The following is a 21,180-nucleotide window of genomic DNA, read 5'->3' as shown; positions in this document are numbered from 1 at the left end:
ATCTAACAGGCAAAACAACCTGACATATCATTTTATGGTGCATGAAATGATGCATGAGAAGTTCATAACAAATCTGCCACATCACAAATGGAGCAAAGACAACGAAATAAAAGTGTGAGACACTTTTGACAACAATTAATGTAAAGTGCCAGCTGTTATTTTGGGATGGGGAGGGGTGGGAGCAGTGGGCAAGTAAGGAAAAGAGAAGCAAAACTGCATTTAAAAAACATTTTTCCCCAGGCTGCTGGGGATCTGCATGGGTGTTGTGTTATTTCAACAGTGATCTGTATGCCTGTAATATGTTTGGCTTTTTATAGAAGTGTTCTCTTTTAAGGCACTGTAAGATGCTCTGACTTGGAGATACGACTGAGTATGGATTCAAAAACAAATACATGGCAATGTTTGAAGAAGAATTCCTCTGAAGAAAGGGAAGGGTGCTGTGTCTTCCATGCCAGGATGACTTTACCAGCCTTATCACTAGGGGAGACCTTGGACATCCTTGTATCAAAACAGTCCCTGGAAGATGAAGCAACCCAAAGCCAGCTAACCGCTTGTAGCCCAACTTAATCCAAGGTGGACTGATCAGCCCCAGAGGTTTAAAGAAACACCTGCCACTAAGAGAGAGCTCTGAGATACTTCCCAGCACCAGGACACTGTAACTCTGGATCTTCTCTTTGCAAACACGAGTGGTGGGCAGCCCTGGGTCAAGAATTCTTGACCCTGGATTAGGAATGCCAAGGTTGGTGGCTAGATCTGGCCTAGGGGTCACTGTGGACTCAGTTCCTCCCTTCAGGACCAGAAAAAACCTGTGAGGGGCACAATCAATGCCCAACATTTTGAAGTTGGCAAGCTCATAGATAAGCCTGCTTGCTTGGCGGAGATGTTTTGGTGGAGCCTCCCTGAGTCCCTATACTGGGAGGAAGGCGAGATATTGATGATGATGATGATGATGATGATGATGATGATGATGGGATTCTTCTCCTCCTGACTGAAATGGCAGCACCCTTTGCCCACTGCATGTGTCACTGGGTTGGAGACACAAGAGAAGGTTATCTTTGTTGTGGTACCCAATTGGCACCAACACTGGCATCATCTGAGCACCATGTTCAGACTTGGCTGTTGACCACAGCGTGGCTAGGTTGTGGATCAGTGTTTCCTTGGACATTTTTTTTAAAACACAAATTGTTGTTCCAGACTGTTCCAGGGTTTTCTAATGGTCCTTTATTGCTTGAAATCTTTGGATACAGGGCACAAGGTAAACCAATCAATTAATTAACATATGCAAGCTCTATTTATCTCCAGCTGCCATCTTTTCACCTGGAGATATTGAGGCCTGAGCTGAATTCAGAGCATGTCCTCCGCCACTTATCTAAGCTCCCCTGCAAAGTGTGGAGAAAGAGTTTTTTCTACAACGGTTCAGACTGACACCTTGGCAGTTTTAAAATATGTAATCATCTAATATGAAAGGTCTTGGTTTTTTTGCTTCTTGAGCTGGGAATGGCCTCATCAATAACCACTATTTGCCCCAAGAGTGTCATGAAGGTTTTCTCAGAAATGGATTCTTTCTGTGCCCTGGGAAAGATGCCAACGCTTTTGTGGCTGTTTTGCAATGCTAAATTAAGTCTGGAACATTCCCGAGACTTGGCTGGGGATCCCCCCCAGGTCTTCTGCTGCTGCACCTTCCCTGTTCAACGGCTGCATCGCTGCTGCAGGAGGCAGGGCAGAAACTCAACCCAAGAAGAGCAGGCTCAAAGTCCCTTCTTTAGTGTAAAGACTTTAAGATTAACCTTTCTCCCCAGCCAAAAGGAAGCATAACTTACCTGCCCCTGGGCCAGGGATGGCGAAAGTGAGGTCCAGAGGCTGTGTGCTACCAGTGGGGATCCTTCTTGTTGTTCTTGAAGCCTGCCTCCCGGAGTCACCCAGAGCCCCCCACAATTCCCCCCTCATGAGCCACCTTTTGCTCGAAAAGAGCAAAAAGGGGCTCAAAATGCAGCAACCCTCCCTAGAACCCTTTACAACACCCTGTAGCAGATTTATAAGTTAAGAAAAGTGCATACCAAAATTATCAATTGAAAATTGGCCAAAAATAAAACAAGAAGTGATGTAAGCCATTGGCGTGTGTCCCCATAGGGACTGCATCTGTGAAAAATCCTCCTCCCCACAGCCATCCACTTTGATCCGATTCATTTTCTGTGGGGTCCCAAAGAGTCAAGTGTTGCCCACCTCTATCCTTGGGGGCCACTTGGGGGCCTCCCATACCTGCCCCTCTGGTACTTCTGTAGAAGCCTCATCTCACCTTCAGTGATGCTCTTCCATAAGGGAAAGGATAAATATGAACCCTAACCATCAGAAAGATACCCCACACCTTCTGGCATGGGGCCACCATCTCTAAACTCATGGAACCTTCCAGGCCTTACCTTGGGGTTAGTCCGCTGCTGAAGTCTCCTCTCCTCCCTCTCTCTCTGCAAACGTTCAAATTCCTCCCTGATTTCAGCAGGCGTCCTCCGCCTCTCCACCACCTGCAGCAGGAAAAGGGGTCAGGTATTAAAGTGTATTTGGCAGCCAGGGAGCGACTGCAAGGCACTTGAGTGGGTGGGATGCAAGTGGGAACGCTTGAAGGGTTTGAATTCTCTGGGTATGGACATGTTCACAAAGGGTTTTCCATCCCTTCTCTTTACTTTGCCACATTCTCCCTCCCTATCACTGGCTTTCAACCAAACGGCAGAGCTTTGATTATTTTGCTCAGAGAGTTGGGGTTTTCACGTAGACAAAACAAAAAAGCACACACAATGGGACTGTCAAGAGACTTGTGATGTGACAAACCTAGTTGCATGAAATGTGGCATTCTCTGACTGATGCCAAACTGCTGAATTCCTTCCCTGAAAGATCCATGGACATGGAGTTGGGTGAGTTGGCACCCAGATGTAATGAGCTGCAAGCAAAGAATTGGTTCCCTTTAGATTAATGGGCATCTTTCTGATGCTAGGAAACAGCCACCTTCTTTGGTTAAGTAAAAGAGGCCTGGTTTTCTCTCATACAGGCACTCCTGCAACAATGACAATAGCAGGCTCATGTCTTCCAACAGCTGCTCTGCAGAAGCTAAACTGTTCCAGACTTGGTCAGTTGCTGGATGTCATTTCTTGATGCTATTTTGAAAGGGACTGCAATGGAAAACAGAGCTATTTGGGCTTGCTGTGGGTGTGTGTCTGGCCCACGTGAGGGCAGAGGAAATTGGCCCCTGCCCTAAAACCAAGTACTTAGGGTGTGCAAGATTTGACTAAGGAACCAGTGGAAGTTCACAGCAAATGTGGGGACTCAACTAGAGACTCCTTGGTCCATTTTCAGTCAGTCCACTAGAATCCAGGCAGCTGCCCATGCCAGTTTGATGAGGAAAGATGTGTTTCCTTCGAGGAAGACATTGCAGTCTACTTGTCCTGGGGGAAAATTATTTCCTGCCAGAAAAGAAGTGCTTCCTCAACTGCAGACATCTTTGATAAGCGAATTGCAGAGTTCAGCAAATCTGAAAACAGGATGGTGCACAAACGTAAGAGTCTGGGAAAGAAATGTCTGCCTTGCTCTCCAATTCCAAACTCCAAAAGGACTTGATGGAAACGAGGGCATTAAATCTGTAAGGTTTGTCAAGGCCAGAAAAGGGGAGATTTCTTGTGGGGAGTCTGAGCTGCTTAACCTCTGCAAGCCTGAATTAATGACTTTAAATTACTTTATCTCTGACACTCCTTGTGTCAGGAGGAAGGCAAAAAGCAGCTCCTGGGGCCTCAGTTCACCCCATTTCTAAACATCAGATGATACAGCGAGTTGCACATTCTGCTCACATCTGGCAGAAGCTAACGGCAAGGTTAAGAATGCCTGCCCCGCAGCATCCAAATGAGGTCAGAGAGGGACCAGTCCATTTCTCATCTTCCAGCTGGTTATTTCTCCTGGCTATTTCTGGTGGGTCCATCACTGCTGCCTATTTGTTACAGGAACTACCCCACCTTTTCTCCAAAAGTGGCATTTTGGGCCTCTCCACCGTCATGCATTGGGACCAGTCGAGATGCAGCGCAAGCCAGCAAGCTCCATAAACCCAGCAGACTACCTGAAAGACCTGTTTAATATCAAAAGATGCCCATTTTTCAACAGCAGAAGTAGACCTCCAGCCAGTTCTGTGTTTTTGGGGGTTGAGATATTTTTTGGGGGGAGAGCAGTCCATTTGGCCCCTGAAGGGTCCCGGGGTGCAGAATTGCCTCCCACCCCTGCCTGACCTGGTACAGTTGCCTGCCCTGACTTACAGGGATTCTGCTTCTCCATTCAGCCAAATGCTGCTGGTTGTGAGTGCCATTATGCCATGACTGGGTTGAGAGCCCAATGCAGATGTCTCCAGGTCCTCTGTGAAGCCGAGGCATTTCCAGCCTTCCCCTGACTGGTGCGGCTGAATGCAAAGAAGAATGAAAACTACTCTCCGATTATGGTGTTTCTGACAAAATGGCCCATAATGGCTATTTATCTTATTTTAAAACGTAGTAAGTTATACTTTACAGCAATTCTCTCCCATATTAATTCCATAGTGCCCATTTCCAGTTCCTTGCTAATGTGCGTTTCCTGAAAAATTATATTTGCTTTTTCTTTCCTGGGTTTTGCAAACACATTTCCCCCCTTTTAATCTCATCAATGAGGCCATTTACAGACAACACTGTTTTAATTTTAAACTTGGGGGACATATACCCAAGAGGAGACTGTGAGGCTTAGATTCTTATTTTTTTAAAAAAGTAAAAGGAGTGCTAGCTCTTGTTTCCACTCTTGTAAAATGTGTCCTGTATCTGAACAACTACGTTAAGATGAAGACTCTGATTGTACAGGTATGTTGGAGCTGTGTGTTTGTTTTAGGATATTTTGGTCAAAAATCACACACAGGGCTAAGAGCAGTCTTTAAAATCCCAGGGCTCCACCTGTCTAATTATTAATATCCTTCTAGACTTTGCCTAGCCCCAGACTGAATTAAGCTTAAATGGTTGTTCTCAAATATTCTCAACAACTGACATACAGAGAGTAGACTGGGCTTGGCCATTTTAGGAACTTTTACCGTTAGCAACTATAAGAGCTGAAGCCCTCTCTAATGCACAGGTTCAGTGGAGCAAGCATCTAAGAGCTTCCAGGGTGGAATAACTGGGAAGGAAAGCTCACTAGCCCCAACACACACTCCCCAAGCCTACCCACTTCTTTGTTGTCATACGCAGACACCAGCTTCCCTACTGACCTTTTCTCAGCAGCCACAACAGTGTTGAAACAAAAAGAAAACAAAGGACAAGAGAATTTAAGAGCACTTAAATACTGGCAGCTGTTTTAAAAGTAATACCATGGCTTCCCCAGAGTGAAGGCTATTACTGAAGTGGGACAGGATCTTATATTAAACAATCCATCCAGCAGCTCCAGGAACACGGAACGTTCCTTCATGGCAGCCCCATAAAATGTGCTCTGCTGGCAAGATGTGGCTCCGCCACATAAGTAATGGGCTCATTTCTCTACGGAGCATCACCCGCCATACATCTCTGAGCCAATACCCAGGGAGAGGGGGCATTTTCTATGTGCTTTCTGCTAAAGGTGGTTCTTCATATTTCAGCAAAGAAGATCTTCTTCATGTCTTTTTAGCACAGTCGTCATTTGCTCTTGGGATGCATCCCTGATGCTTGGGAACTCGACTAGTCTGCTCTGCCTTTTAATCACAAATTCAGTTTATTAAAATGAATGGCCAAGATCCAGTATTCTGACTTTGAAAAAAAAAACATGGCAGAAGTTACACATATGGTTCTCTCCCTCTGAAGTAGCACAGGCAAAGACAAGCCACATCCAAAGATTATGTTGATTGCTTTGCCTAATTCTCCACAGGCAGCTAGTCTGCCTGCCAAGAAAGTGTACTATGGAAGACAAGCCTCTTGAAAGAGTGTGTAACACACATGCCCGAAATCTTCAAAACAATGCCTTGTGGGGCCATGTGGTATTGTCAGGGAATTGCTGTATACCAAGAAATGTGAAAACACACTTCACTTCAAAACACTCCAGAGGGCAAAAGGAGAAAATGATCAAGCAAGCGGCTCTTGGAACTGACAGGAGTCTTTTCTTCCTATTGTTTAAGTATCTTGGTGTTGCTGCAGTAGGGAAGAATCCAAGGTCCCATTGTGATTTCTGAGTTTGTGTTAGATCTCTTTGATTCCCAAGATGGTGGGCAGAAGGGAATCTTCCACAGGACTGAACAGTTTGATCTTTTTTGGAAAGTTGGAGGAGTCATCCTGGATTACCTTGTCACAGAAGGCTTTGTGTGCATCCCCAGATTGCCACCTGGAACCTGGGAAATGCCCATCAAAGCAGCTGGGAGGGCCACCAAAATGTACGACTTAACAGCTCTCTTTTCTGGCTGTATCCTTCTTACCTCCCATCCTTCCATTTCAAGGCCTCTCTTTCCATAAATGTCATAGATGGCTCGCGTTTGTGGGTCACTGAGCACTGAAAATTAAAACCAAAACACGTTTTAGAGCCTGTGGCATTCTAACCAGAGTTCAAACAGAAGCATTCGCACAATCACACACACACACACACACACACACACACACACAACTTTCAAATTGTACAGTATATTTAGGAAGCAAGAAAAAATGGGCCACCAAATCTCACACATTTTTTGACACAGACAGGCAAGACTTGCTATCGAGTGTATGTGTCCATTGGGTATATGTATTTGCAAAGCCAGAATCTATGTTGCTAAGTTTATCTCCACAGTATTTTGGATATAAACAGAGGTGAATCTTGTTTACAAGAAGAATGTGCCAAGTGCATTTCTAGAACTTATTTTTCTTCTGAGCACAGCTCTCCGACTATGAAGGCTGAGGAGTTCCCATTCCCAAGCATCACCCATTTCAAGGTCTCAGCTGGGCTCCCTTCTCTTCTCCAAAGCTCGCTCCCATGCATCCTGAGGCCTAATTAAGGCTGCTTGTAAATGATTCCACCCACGTCTGCGTCTAATGGGAAGAAAGAAATGCTGACCGCCTAGAAAACAGCAGAGCCAAATTTCTTTAGCTAATCTCTGGGATTTAATAAGAAATCATTTATTCACCATTTCGCTTTAGCTTCCCTCTGGGCCCAACCGCTGGGCGGCAAGGTCTGCTGGTGCTGCAGTTTTGCTCCAGGAAAAAATAATTAAAGAACACCCCCGCCCCACTGAATCCAGCTCCTAATTCACTTAAGTTTCAGTTCCTTCCTCCCAAATCTCCCCAAACACTGCAAACTATCAATAATTGAGATGCATGCAAGATTCATTCAGCCAAACCCAAGATAAGAGGATGTAATCAAAAGGGCAACCGGAAGGCACCCATTCTGTCTGCCATGACCGTGGCACTCAAATTCCAGCGAGATCACATCACCTCAGCCATGTGGATTTATCACCCAGCCCCACTCCCCAGTTTCCCGAAGGCCGTTAACATCTAATCTTTCACCAACCCATCCTCCCTCCTGTACACACCAAGATAGAAGATAAGCTTCTTCTTATTTTATAAGACATGGTGGGGGGGGGGGGATTCTTTTATTTTGGAAAGGAGCATCTTTCTTGATACTTAGTTAGGTCTAATTATAGGAGAATTGCACGCCAAGCTTAGCAAACAGCATTTCCAATGAATTACAGCCTGTACTTTGTGTGGTGGAAGAAAATTCTCATCTCAACTGTAATCCTTCATGGAGAGCAAAGCCACCCTGATGAGAAGCACTTGTGCCATTATGGCTGCTTCAGATGACTATTTCAGTGCTGACACAGTTGGGTTTTTTTTAAATTTCCTTTCCAGATCATGAACTGCTGCCTACCTGGGACCAAAGGAAAAAAAGAAAACCAGTGGGCCTATATCGACAGTTACAACCCATTCAACATCTCCTGCCAAAAGAAGGAAAAGGCTCACAGGGGAGGCTGTAGTTTGCAACAGGACTCTGAGGTGCAAAGTATGTTGCTGAAAAGCACAGATATTTGGGAACTCTGTGTGTGCATGTTGTTGTTGTTTTGGGTGAAGTCCCATAGGTCTAGATAGCAAAACTGCTTCCAAGATCTCCAAGGCCTCAATCTGAGGAAAATTGGTATAAAGTGATATAACATCCAATGTCACCCAAAAAAAAAAAAAGGTTTCTACAGGTGGTGTAAGTTGTTCTATATATTTAACAAACTCCTTGGTATCTTTTATATATGATGGTATGTCCGGAATAAAAGGTTTCGGGAAAGAAGAAACATATGTAGCCAATTCCAGAGGGCTAGCCCTGTCATGCTGTGATGGCAAACACCACAAAACAAAACCCTAAGGCTGGTGAGACATGAGTTTTGTTGACTGGATTCCATGTCACCAGATTCCTGTGAAAGACCACTGATACCCATTAAGTGCCAAGGATACACCACTTTTGGAAAAACCCCTCCAACAAATACTATTTGCCAATGATAGTTGAACTGCAACTGATTCCAAAGCATCCCTCTGACCTTCATAAGCCTGATGAAGGAGGTTGAAAAGCTGCTCCGCTTGTCTCTTGAGCTCGGGGTCCCTGTGCTTGTCGGGATGGTACAACATGCACAGCCGACGGTAGGCAGCTTTCAGCTCTTCCTGAGAGGCCTGGGATGAAGAAAAGAAATCCAATTATAGCAGCACAATCGAGGCCATTAAGCTGCTATCTTCTTCAAAATCTGCCCAGAAAGGGAAACTCATCAGATGCAACTCCAACACAAAATGGAAATTGTAATGAGATTGTACTTTGTTGGTGCAGTTGGGGCAGGGAAGAGTGAGAAGCCCTCAATTTGGCACAGCAAGAAATACAGCTATATCAAAATAGCTGTGTGGCATGTTTCAAGCATTTGGGGCTCTTACAGCACTCTCCACACCTGGCCTCCACTACATTCAGCCAGACAATATTCTTTTGCTGCTACCATATCACCATCAGTGTACACCGGACTTTGCCAGGGAGTTTTGCAACAACACACCCTTCCAGCTGTTAGTGGACTTCCAGCTCCCAGAGCCAATGGGGAGAAATGCTGGGTGTTGCAGTCCAGCATCAAGTTGAAAGGGCTGCATGATCCTCCTCCCTCTTTTTTGCAATGTCCAAGAGGACAAGAACTTGCACTCTAAAACACTCTGTTGCCTGATAATTTTTAGTGCCTATGGTTTCTCATTGCTTTTATGTTTAGTAATCTAAAGAGCAGGGTATCACTGAACTCCCTGACAAAGGCCAAGAAAGGATTCAGCAATACAGTACTCAGATCTTTCTGGTAGGGCTTGTACCACTTCTCCCAAATGGACAGAATACCTAACCAGCAGCAGCTATGTTTTGTCTGGACCATGTTTTTTTTAATTAAGGAATTATTAATGCATTCTAAAACAAAACATGACAACAAACACCAAATCAACAATAAATGCAGGCAATAACCCAGGTAAGGCCCTGAAAGTTATAGATAAAAGGTTTGTTCGGGGATCCCAAAATACATCTTTCCATAAAAATTTAGCTAAAATTGGGGCACGCCTAGAGACTAAATCTTGCTGGATGTATTCAATAAATGGGTGCCAAATCTTATGAAGCCTCTCGCTCGGTTGTTATTCTCTGCCATTTTCTCCATTAACTACAAGTCCCAGAGTCTAGTCCACCATCCTGCAATATTCAGCTTTCCAGTTCTTGGATATCTCAAGGCTGGCAACAGCCAGAAGCAAATTAATAAGGTCTTTATGCTGCAGGACTTTATTTTCATTCACAAAAATGGAGAACAGGAGCAGGAGTCGGAATAATTGTATACTTTGTTTAGTGATCTTGGAGATCAGTTGTAAAATTTCTGTCCAATACTCATGCACTAGGGGACAATCCAGCCACATATGTACAAAGGTTCCCCTACCATCACAACCCCCCCAGCATTCTGGATTAGCATTGGTAGACATACAAGCCAAGTTGACTGGGGTGAGGTACCACTGATGGACCAACTTGATAGTATTCTCTTTAATGGCAATGGACCTAGTTTTAAATGGTAAACGAGTCCATATATTTCCCCAGGTCTTACTATCAACTGAAAGGGAATGTTCTGCTTCCCATCCTGCCTTATGAAGTGTTGGGTTCCCAAACGTTTCTTCTAGCAGACAATTATATATGCATGTTATTTGGCCTTTCGAATATATAGCTGGAGAGACACACGTGTTTTCAAAAAAAGTAAATGGGCGAGGATATTCCTGTATCTGAAGCAGTTTGTTTAAGAATAACTTTATCTGTATTATCTGATACCAGTTCTGATGACCAGGGCCCAGAGCACCAATTAGTTTCTCCGTTGTGACAGTTGTCCCATTGTGGAACAGGTCCCTAACTGTATACAGGCCATAAACCTCCCAGCCTCAAAACTGTGCGTATTTTTCTGGGCTCTGGAAAAGAGATTGAGTAAGAAAAGGCCATAAAGGGGAAGGGGAGGGAGCCAAGAGATGCCTTCATTTCTTCCGCAAAACCAAGGCAGTGAGCAAAAAAGGATTATTACACATTTTAGTGAATTTATATATAGATTCAGAAAAAAACTGATCAAAGGTAAGAGGGGATGCAGTGTTAACTTCAATGTCTACCCAATTGGTCAGACTATTTCCGCTAATCAACTGGGTGATCTGACTCAGCTGAGAAGCTTCAAAGCAGAGATCAGCCATATCCAGTTTTCGAATGCTTGACCGCTTTTGAGAAGCATGGGCGTTTCCCATTAAAAACGAGGTAGTCCACTAACTTGTTCCAGCATTTAAAGTATGAGTTTGGTGGGCTCACCCTCCTCCGTTCCTGAATGAGGGGCAGATGATCTTTTATCACTTCCTGCTGCTGCCCATGGGATTGGAGGACAGAACCAAGAAGCAGAGCTGTGTGCCATCTCCATGTTGATGGCACCTGAACCTCAAAAAATATTCCCTCCTTGGAGTTTCAAACAATTCTTGAAAAGCATGGTTAAGACAAAATGGGACCATAAAGCACCTCAAAAGGCAAAGGTGCCATGATATTTTACACACCAACAAGAATGCACAGTCAACAGGGAGAGGCAGAACTGAGAGCCACAGAGAGTGAATGTACCAACCATAGCTAAGTTCTAGATCTGGGAGAAGGAGAAAAGGCTAATTTTTGAAGAAAGGTTTTGCAGAACCATAGAACAGGTGCCTGCTGCTAGCGGATGGGAAAATATGCTTTTTGCACGCTCAGCGGCCAACTACTCTGATCCTCTGACCTGTGCAATAATGAAACAAATGGACTGATGGTCTGACTTGGTATAATGCCCCAGAGGGGTGTTCTGGGGGAGAGGAGCACAAGGAGCAGCCAGGGATGGTGGGTGAAAGATCAGCTGGCTGCAGGGTTTTGGTGTTTGGCACTGATTTGGCATTTTCAAAAGAGTCTGTTCTTGCTAGATACAAGGGATGCCAAGCACTCAGAACAAGTCAGGCTTGCCAGCCTTCTGGGCCCAGGCCAGGACTCTATGTTCACAAGGCAAAGGGGTGCCAGCCAAATTTCTTCACAGCCCCCAGGATCCCAGAGGCAAAGGTAGGAGGCAAAAAAGCTCCCTAAGAGATAGGAACATTAAGTGGCAGAGCTGCTGCTGCTGCTGGGCTTTTAAAAAACAGAAATGCGTCCTAAGGAGATATTTTGAAGGTCTTAATTCCTTTTGATCAATGCAGAGGTCTGCCCAGCCATTTACCTCAGAAACAAAAGGTCAGGGCATTTCGCATTTAAGGCTAATCTCTCCCTCAAATGCCAGCAGAGCTTATCAGCAGAAAAGGCAGCTTTTTCAAATACATAAAATGGGATCCAAGCCATTTCTAGTGACAAGCTGTAATGGACAGATTTCCTTCTGTTCCTCATTCATTCTTCTTGGTTCAATGGCAAGGGAAGCGGATGGACCAGCGGAGCTTCTCAAACAGATCACTCCGCAAAGGAGACAGCCCTCCTTTCCTTCTGCTCCCTCTTTTCCACTCTCTTGGTTATTAGAATTGAAGTAGATGAGAAGGGAGTGGAATTTCCAGCTCGGCAATGACCTTCTTTAATCAAATTAGTGATAAATGGCTTAATGTGCTATTGATTAAGTAATAGAAATGAGCAGTTCCATTTTTCACAAATATCATGTTCAATAAAACGTTAGATTGGGCCTTTCATCATAAGTGAATCACTAAGGTCATTGGTTCAATATTTCATGAATGATAACCTCTCTCCAGCCACTGCAGAAAATACTGACAACATTTCAAATTGTAATGAGATACATAAGTCACTAATAATGATATTTTAAGTTACATTCTTATTACTCAAATCCAGGGCAAAATTAAGAGGCACACCATGATGCTATTCGGGGGATTAAGCACATCTATTTCACGTCTCAATCACCGAGTTACATTTTTGCAGGATGTAAATCCATTACAGATTAAATGGCCGTAGACCAGCAAATGGCCAGAGACGGGTCTTTGCCACCACCTTCCTACTCTTCTTCCTCCTCCGCCATCCATAAAGTTTAGTGACCTATTACTCTGAGATTAGCCAGTCCTCTGCGGAATTAGGTTTGTCCTACAGAAAAGAAAAAGCTTTTAAAAAATGGGGAAATGAAGGCTCACAAAGCCTGGGCTTGGGGCAATGCAGAATTGCTCAAATTAAACCCCAAAGCGAATCCAGTTAGCTAACTTCACAGAATTCATTACTCAAGCTGAGTGCCGCATGACAACCTTTAAGGCGGAGGGGATAGGAAAGGAAGCAATGCCCATCCCAAAGCACAAGCAAACCTGTCCAAAAAAGGAAGCTAAAAGGGGGGGGGGACTAGAGAGAGGAAGTTTTTGCAGGCAGTTAAGCCCAAAGATACTCTCAGGGAATTGAAATTCTTGCAAGGTGTAAGACATCTGTCTCCCATAGAAGCTTTCAAGAGTGCAACACACTCCTTTCTACTGACCAGAAAAACAGAAGCTCAGAGAATAGAGTGACCACCGCAAAATATCATGGAGGTCCCAGGGCTGCACCTTGCCTAGACTTCCTCTGACTAAGGCGGGATACAGACTGCCCCTTTCCCCGATGGATCGGGGCCTCAGCGGCCACAGCGGCAGCCCCAGAGGCCCCAATCCGCAGCTTTTCCAGGCCTTGGGGGAGCGGCAAAATGCCACTTCCCCCGACAGTGGTGGGGAAAGGGAGAAAGGGGCCGCTTGGCCCCTTTCTGTATCACCAGCGAGGCCGTTTAAAGGCCGCGCCAACGATATGTCCGGCAGGAGGAGCTCCGAAACAGAGCCCCTTTTGGTGCTGCTGAAAGGGCGCCACAAGTGCCCTTCAGCGGCACCAAGACGTAATGGCCGCACTGTTTGGAAGCGATGCGGGCGTTATGTCAAAATGGTGGCGCCCGTGTGTACAGGGTGCCGCCATTTTGACGCCCCCGTCACGTGCGAGGGGTGAGGCTGTTATGGATGCTGCGTCCTCTGCCAATCCCTAGCACGTGATGGGGGCGGTGCAAAGGCCCGTTTAAATTGGGCCTAAGTCTCGACAAGAAACCCTCAGAGAGGGTTGCCATTTTGGATATGGTGTCGTGTAATGGACTAGGGCTCTGGGAGACTAAGGGCCTGAACAGCCAGGCCAAAATAAAGCTGTATGTGGTCTCTTTGGAGGTACACTGTTTAAATGGCACATGCATCTTAAAAGGCCAAAAGTTGCGCCAAAGCTGTACTCCAGTCCTTAGGCTTTGGAGTGGCTTCCACTCTCTTAGGGCATACCTCCAAAGAGACCTGAAGCAGCTTTATTTTATTTATTTATCCTGTCTGTTTGGGCCCCAAGATTCAAATTCCTTCTGGGCCATGGAAACCCACTGGATGTCCTTAGGCAAGACCCACTCTCTCAGCCTCAGAGGAAGGCATGCGCAAACCGCCTCTCCAAGAAATCTTATCAGGAAAACAGGGTCGCCAAACTTGAAGGCACGTAACAACAACACCACTCCTGTCTGAGGGTCTCTACAAAATTCATCACAACAAAGAGTAATGTTTTGATGATGGACTCAAGGGCTTGTTCCCTAATGGACTCAGCTCTACCACTGTACATGTAAGGCACCAACAGAAAGTGTTTCACTTGTGAAGATGAATGCAAGTCAAGAGAAGGGCATTTCACCTTTCAAGTCGTCAATCCTGCAATGTCAGTAGTGTAGTTATGTCCATTCTTGAATGGGACTACCCAACTTCAGGCTTCCAAGCAGCTGCCTTCCCAGCTGAAATTGGCAATTAAACTCCAGTTCAGGAGTTGGACTACTAAAAGTCTGACTAACTTACCAATTACAAAATGTGTAGGTAGGCTATATTAAACTGAGCCTTGAGAATGTCCCAGCATCCGTCACCACTGCCTATATGTCGGTTAGGGCTACTGGGATTTCAGTACAACCACATCGGGAGAGCCACATGACTCCCACTGCTATGGCTCATCATGTTTTAGAACTGGGCTGGGCAGAAAATGTGACGGATTAACAGAAGGATCCCTTGAGGCAGAGGTTCTCTTGTTTTCAAGTATTTCAGGAAGGCGGGGGAACCATTTTCTAAGCTCCCTTCCAGCATTTCACAGCCAGCATTGTGAGCCGGACGTGCCTGGAAGCCGTACCTTGGCCCAGCCTGGATTTATGAGCCATCCAATTAAATGATCTGTCATAACGCTCGTGCATTTTGAAAGGACACTGACAAGTCCCATTTCTCAGTTCACATATATTTCACATTTTCATCCCCGTTGGCAAATCACCTGGGAATCAGGGAAATGAACTCTCTTCTCTGCCAACAACGCTGTCTTCCGCATTTTCACAAAAACACTTCTGTTTCTCTTGTTCCAGGCAGAACCAAAATTAACAACTGTAAAGAGTATCAGTTTGGCAAAACATGCTCAGAAATAACCCGGTTTGGCACCGCTTTAACTGTTTCTGGCTCAAGGCTATGGAACTCCACTCCGCTCTGGGCCCACAACAAACTCCCACTCCCAGAATTCCATAGCCTTGAGCCACAAAGAGTTAAAGCATTGCCAAACCGGGTTATTTCTCCAGTGTGGATGCAGCCTGTGATAGTTCCCGACTAAAGTAAATCCATTCAGGCAATGGCATTTACATAAGCACTGACTTACTATTCAGCAGCTGATTTAATACGTCTAGTTTAGTTAGGAGTAGCAATTGGATTCAAGCCTTGGCTTGCATATCCTGGCAGGCTAACATAGTTCTCAAGGCAAGGATGCCTTTTCTGCTTACTTACTTTACATTATTTATTTAAAGGTTGTCTAACTCTCCTTTCAAGGGGCTCAATGCAGGTCATAAAGGGGTTGGTTTTTTTATTAACTCACTCAAAGGCCACTCCATAAAACAAAATTTGCCAAGCCATCTTGCAATTAACCCAGAGGAACACGTCAAGCACAATAAACAGCATGTCAGCCTAGATTAATAAAAAGACCCTCGGCCGAGAAAAGGATGCTAAAAATGGATTTAAAAATAAATAAATAAATAAATTTAATACAGTTACTTTCAAAAAAGGAAAACATCAAGCTCCATGTTGAAAAACACAAGAGAGCATGCCTCTATCACAATGCCTAGACCGAAGCATGTTTGTGGGACATCTAGAAAACATGGATGTCTTCTGCTTCAGAACAACTTTTACCAGTAACTGCTTGACTAGAGGTTTTTTGAAACCCTTTGCCATTCTAGCAACAAACAAGAAACTGACCTGAGCATTTTGCAATGCATGGAAGTGCTGTGAGAGATTAAACACCAGTGACTTTTCCTTTGGAAACATCAAAAATTGATGGCTGTAAGTTGGCTGGAGCTGGCAATACCACAGTTAAAAACAAGGAAGCTTCTAACAAATGCATGTCTATGACAACTTGCTGGTCTTAAAATGCTATTTCACTGGTGTGTTCCCTTGCAAATGTGGGTGCTATTCCTGAATCCATAGAAACATTTCTACTCGGCTTCTTGGTTACGGATGTCCATCCAAATTCTTAAGATAAGTAATTTCCTACGCTCAAATGATGAGAATCCCATTACGCAAAACACCATCAACAATAAGCCAATCCAAGACCAACACAGACAACTTAGTAGTGTGAAGGCAGCCCAAGAGAGTGGAAATAAAGCCCCATTCATTATGGGCAAAAGATACACATCTGCTTCTTGGGACTTGCTGGAAAGAGACTCATGGCATTACTTTGGGCATTTCTTAAGCTATAATAACCACCCGACAAACTGGAACTGGAAAGGGCAGGTTGATACCCAGGAATATTTTACTTCAGGACAGACCTGGAAGAGTAAATGACAGAGTACCACTTGCCATCATTTACAGTGTAACTCGAGATGACTCAAATGTATTTAAGATACAGGTTATGCTGGAAAACGATGCATGAGCCTCACAGCCTTTGGGAGGAGGCCCAGTTTGTATACCTTACAAATAACTCCCAGCCTAAAATGTCTAAGCACTAGTAACAACAGACAACACAACAAGGACCAGCCACAAAGCTCAGGTCCTGCAGTATGTCTAGAAGCCAGTGCTATCCCCAGCACTCTTCCATCAGCACCATTACAGGCCCTAATACAGCCACTCAAAATATCAAGCTACTATCAACAGCTTAACCAGACCATGTTCCAAAGGAGAGGATCAACAGATGATGGCATTAAAATTACAGATCCCAACATGTTGGTATTGGAAGAGATTAGGAAAATTAGGGCAGAAATGAAAGAACTTTGACTGGAAATGAAGGAAGATCTTAATGAAGCAATCCAGACTAATAAAGAAGAACTCAAAGAGACGAGAGTGGAGATTAGAAAGGATCTGAAGAAAGAGTTGGACTGCTTCACCAAAAAAATGGAAAGAATGAATCAGGACATTACTAAAACAAAGGAGGTGGACGAGATCAAAGAAAGAACTGGGCTTCTGGAAAAATCAAACATAGAAATGTGCCAAAAACAAGAACAGCAGCACTGGAAAGAGTTGAATCAGGAAATTAAATACAGAGACAGATGTGTAAAAATCAGAGGTATGAAAGAAACACAAGGGCAAGATCTGTTTGAACAAATCTTGCAACCTGTCTCTGAATTTGTTGGAATCCCAGTGGAAAGAACAGAGATGGAGATTGATAGACTCTTCAGAATTAATTCAACTCAAGCGAAAGACAAGAACGATCCCCGAGATATTATTATTTGTTGCACACGGACAAGATTTCGAGATATGATCATCCCAAAAAGCTGTAACAATTGCTTTATGAAGTTAAACTCTTTAAGGACATTCTTCCTTCTATTATGTTATCCAGACAGAAATATAGAAATTTGTCTCTCTTACTGAGGAATCTAAATATAGACTATAGGTGAGAAAGAGTAGAAGGTCTTTCATTTATGTATTGTCAAAGTAAATACAAAATAGACGACATAGAAAAAGAAAGAGAAATGGAACAAAAAATAAGAAGGGATCAAAAACTGAACAAGAAAGGAGAAGGACAAGACTCACATAAAAAAGAAGGAGACAAATTGGGAGAGGAAAATGACAGCGATAAGAATGATAAGGATTAATATGAGGAAGAGGAGGAAGACTTAGAACACAGAAAGGATTTAAATGGCTCAAACTCAGAAGCTTTGGATGCCAACAACCACTTTACGAAAACCATTGGAGAACTCTGATATTTCTCCTTATCTAGCACTTCTTTCTACAGTGGGCCCTTGGTGTACGCGGGGGATCCGTTTCACACCCCCCCACATATGCCCAAACCCACGTATGCTCATGTCCCATAAGATCTATCAAGCAGGAAATAGTCAATGTTGGAAGTGTGAGAGAGGGAAGGGCACCTACTTTCATGCTTGGTGGGAATGTAACAAAGCTGTCCTGTTTTGGGAAAACATCCAGAGATTAATGGTCTATATTTTGAAGGTTGACATTCCCGTAGATCCGCGTTTATTCTGTTGAACATGATAGCGGTACTGGATGTTAAACACGCTCAAAAATATTTGCGTATAATACTTTATATGGTAACTCTGGCCAGAATCCTGTACGCTCAGTACTGGAAAACCCCTCTTATACCCTCCGAAGAGGAGCGGCTGGCTACATTAAATGAAACGAAGACACTAGATATTCTAACAGCTAGATTAAAAGATATTGAGACGGATATAATGCAGAAAGAATGGGAATCTCTAGAAATAGCAATATGAATAGGATGACGTGGTCTGTCAATGGATAAACGTTATCTTTAGTGTATCTAAATCAATGTTATTCTAGTAAGAGTTCCTTTGTCTATAAAAATAAAAGACTATTAGAAAGTGTTATGTTTGATAGAAAACTTGATGCTTAAGATCTGCCATAAGAATATATAAATTCCTAGAAAGCTCATTTTTCAATAGAAATAGATCTGATATCGTCTTTTCCGCTCTTCCTTCCTCCTGGGTTTTTTGTTCTTTTATTCTAATGTGAAATAATATAATTATAAAACTTGGAGTTACGAGGATTTATCTCATTGAAAGACCAAATAACAAGATGAAGATATATATATTTATTTATTGGTCAGAGGTTTTGTTGTCAATACAAAACTAGAGGAAAACAAATTAAGCTAAGTACGCAAAGTACTATAAGGTCTAATGGAAGTGTACCTGTATTAACTTATCTATTTTCAGCAACGATTTAGTATTCATGTTGTGATGTTTGTATGTATATAAATTTGTCTACGGTTTTTTATTGTATTATTGTTTTTGTATGATATTGTTGTGTGTTTATAATGTACTTCTTTGTATTATTTCAATAATTTTTTAAAAAAAAATCAAGATACAAATAATAATAATAATTTATTTATATGCCTAAAAATACAACAATATAAAATAAACCCATTATCCCTCCCACCAACGTAACAAAATTCACCTTCCAAACTGATGCACAGCATCTTTGGCCAGCAAGGAAATGCCAAGGAGAAACGGAACTGGATTTCACTCTGAGGCTCCAGTTTAACTACAGAGACGCGAATTGGGTGGAAGCTTTCTTATGACGCTGCATGTGCCATTTCTCTTGCCTTGTGCCAAGATATCTGTACTCACAACAGCAACAGTTTTCCGAGCAAACAAGACTTAGTGTCACTGCTGCTGTCAATACTTTGTGTATTCAATTTCCCTCTGACTTACCTTATCCTCCTCCATCAGGTATACCATGCCCTCCCCTAAAAGAATCCAGGGTAACATGCCATGCGCTTGGTAAGGTCTGCCATCGCCTATGAAATCCTATTCACAACACACTTTTTAACTTATAAGGTACCACAAGACTCTGCTGTTTTTACTTGGCTGAAACAGACAAGGCAGCTAAGAACTTTTTAAACCTCTCACTTCATTCTCTTCCTCACCGGCTATGAAGTGGCATTTCCAAAACACCAATCATTCTGATTTGCTTTCATATAATAATAATAATAATAATAATAGTTTACTTATATTTCCCGCCTCTCCCTGCAGATCGAGGCAGGATTACAGCCAGTAAAATGAATACAAACACAAAATACAATCGATAAAATACCAAACTGCATAGCGATCATAGTCAAGGAAGCGGAGCATTTAATGAAGCTCTTATACAAAGTCATCATTGGAGCAGTGCTAAAAAGCTCTTTAAGGCAAAAGGCCAGTGCTACAAACTTGACCAAAGTTTGGTCATCTTGACCAAAGATGACCAAAACCTACATTTTGCATATTCGCAAACACAAACCAGAGAAAGCCTGCTCTGACTGAATCCGCAGCAAACCAATAACGCAGGAGTCATTCAGTTCAACTATGTACAGCTGTTTATATAATAAAGAAACGTAACACATTTGGTCCAATGTGTATCAACAAGTTACAGAAGTGTAGAAAAAACCTTCCTATTGAACCAACTGTGTTATGCAAGGTTCTTTATTACATGTGTATATAAACAGCTATACTTAGTTTAATTGAATGATGCGCCTGCGTTTGTGGTTGGTTACATGATCACAAGCACAACTTGTCACCAGGTTTCAACAGACTTCCCATACTTGAAAAATGGGACTACGACCCCAATGCCCCAAAACTGTTAAACAGCCGTACTTTCGGCCTCACTTTCGTGTGATTCAGTGTACGCAAAAGAAAGCAAGAGATCCATCTTTCCCATTGAGGAGAGGGAAAGAATCTACGCTCAACTGCGCCTCCTTGCATTTGGCTTCCCCTTCTCCAAACCTTCTTCATCAGCAGCCGTTCCAGCTGGCTTCCTTCCTTCCTTCGCTCAAAGGAAAGAGAGAGACGCTTGCTCCATGGGCGCATCTCAGTCCAAGGGCCATTTGGTCCCCTCCGTCCATCGCTTGCTGCAGACACTGCTCCTAGGTTTGGTCATTTCAACCCCACCTTTAGCTTCGTTATCCATTAAAACGAAAGCCCTCACTTATACTGGCAAATTACACTTGTCCCTCCATATTCAATAGAGTTAGGGGCACAAGACCCGCACCATCAATATGGGAAAACCACAAATACCCAAAACACCATGTTTTTTACCCTGAGAGGATGCCTCTCTAGGAAGCTCTAGGTCCTCCGAGACAACTTTTAGTTAGCTAGACACAAATCTGGAGGGATGAATATGGCCACAAGGTGAAAGCGATTTGAAGACACGCAACAACAACTAAACCCTAACTGTAGTTTTTGTGGGTTTCCGGGCTTTGTGGCCATGTTCTAGCAGAGCTAAAACTTAGCTGCTGATGGGTCAAAGGCTATGGAATTCTGGGAGTTGGAGTTTGTTGTGGGGCCTTCCTTCCTTAAGCTCCGCTCCGGGCTCCCAACAAACTCCAACTCCCAGAATTCCACAGCCTTGAGCCAGGGAAGCGCCTCCCGGGGCTCCTTACCTCCCTCCGGACGTTGAGCAGCGCGTAATAGTCCTCGTTCTCCGGCGCCTCGTCCTCTGAGGAGGCCGCAGCCATCTTGACGACCTCTCACCCGCGTGCATGCGCACCAAAGGCCGCGGAGGTGGCGACGCTGACGCTGCGGCGACGCTCTAGCCACACACTCGCCTCTCCTCCGCCGCTCCTTCTTCTTCTCTGCGCCCCCTACAGGCGCGGCGTGGAAGGGACAGAACGGCCGCCGAGGTGAAGCTGAGGGCGCACGCGCAGGAGAGCAGAGGGGGCCGGAGGAACGGAGAGGGAGGCGCATGCGCAGAGAAGGGAGAGCGGTGCGGCAGGAGCCAGGTGGGG

The 21,180-nt window shown here is 44.0% G+C and overlaps 1 protein-coding gene across 2 annotated transcripts in view; it reads right to left on the bottom strand.

Moving 5' to 3' along the window:
• Window positions 1–20,976, bottom strand: part of DNAJC11 (DnaJ heat shock protein family (Hsp40) member C11) — a 36,916-nt gene extending 15,940 nt beyond the window's left edge. For both annotated transcript variants that reach the window (XM_042478755.1, XM_042478756.1), the window contains exons 1-4: window positions 20,836–20,976; window positions 8,501–8,630; window positions 6,425–6,498; window positions 2,418–2,519 (exon numbers count right to left, since the gene is read on the bottom strand). In XM_042478755.1, the coding sequence (XP_042334689.1) occupies window positions 2,418–2,519; window positions 6,425–6,498; window positions 8,501–8,630; window positions 20,836–20,910 (381 nt within the window). In that variant the 5' untranslated portion in view covers window positions 20,911–20,976. The remainder of the gene's footprint in view (window positions 1–2,417; window positions 2,520–6,424; window positions 6,499–8,500; window positions 8,631–20,835) is intronic.
• Window positions 20,977–21,180: the final 204 nt, after the last annotated feature.

This window comes from Sceloporus undulatus, chromosome 7, assembly GCF_019175285.1.
Source record: "Sceloporus undulatus isolate JIND9_A2432 ecotype Alabama chromosome 7, SceUnd_v1.1, whole genome shotgun sequence".
In the NCBI taxonomy this organism is placed as follows: Eukaryota; Metazoa; Chordata; class Lepidosauria; order Squamata; family Phrynosomatidae; genus Sceloporus; species Sceloporus undulatus.
The sequence above is the reverse complement of the archived record's forward strand: the minus strand, read 5'-3'. Positions and strand labels throughout refer to the sequence as shown.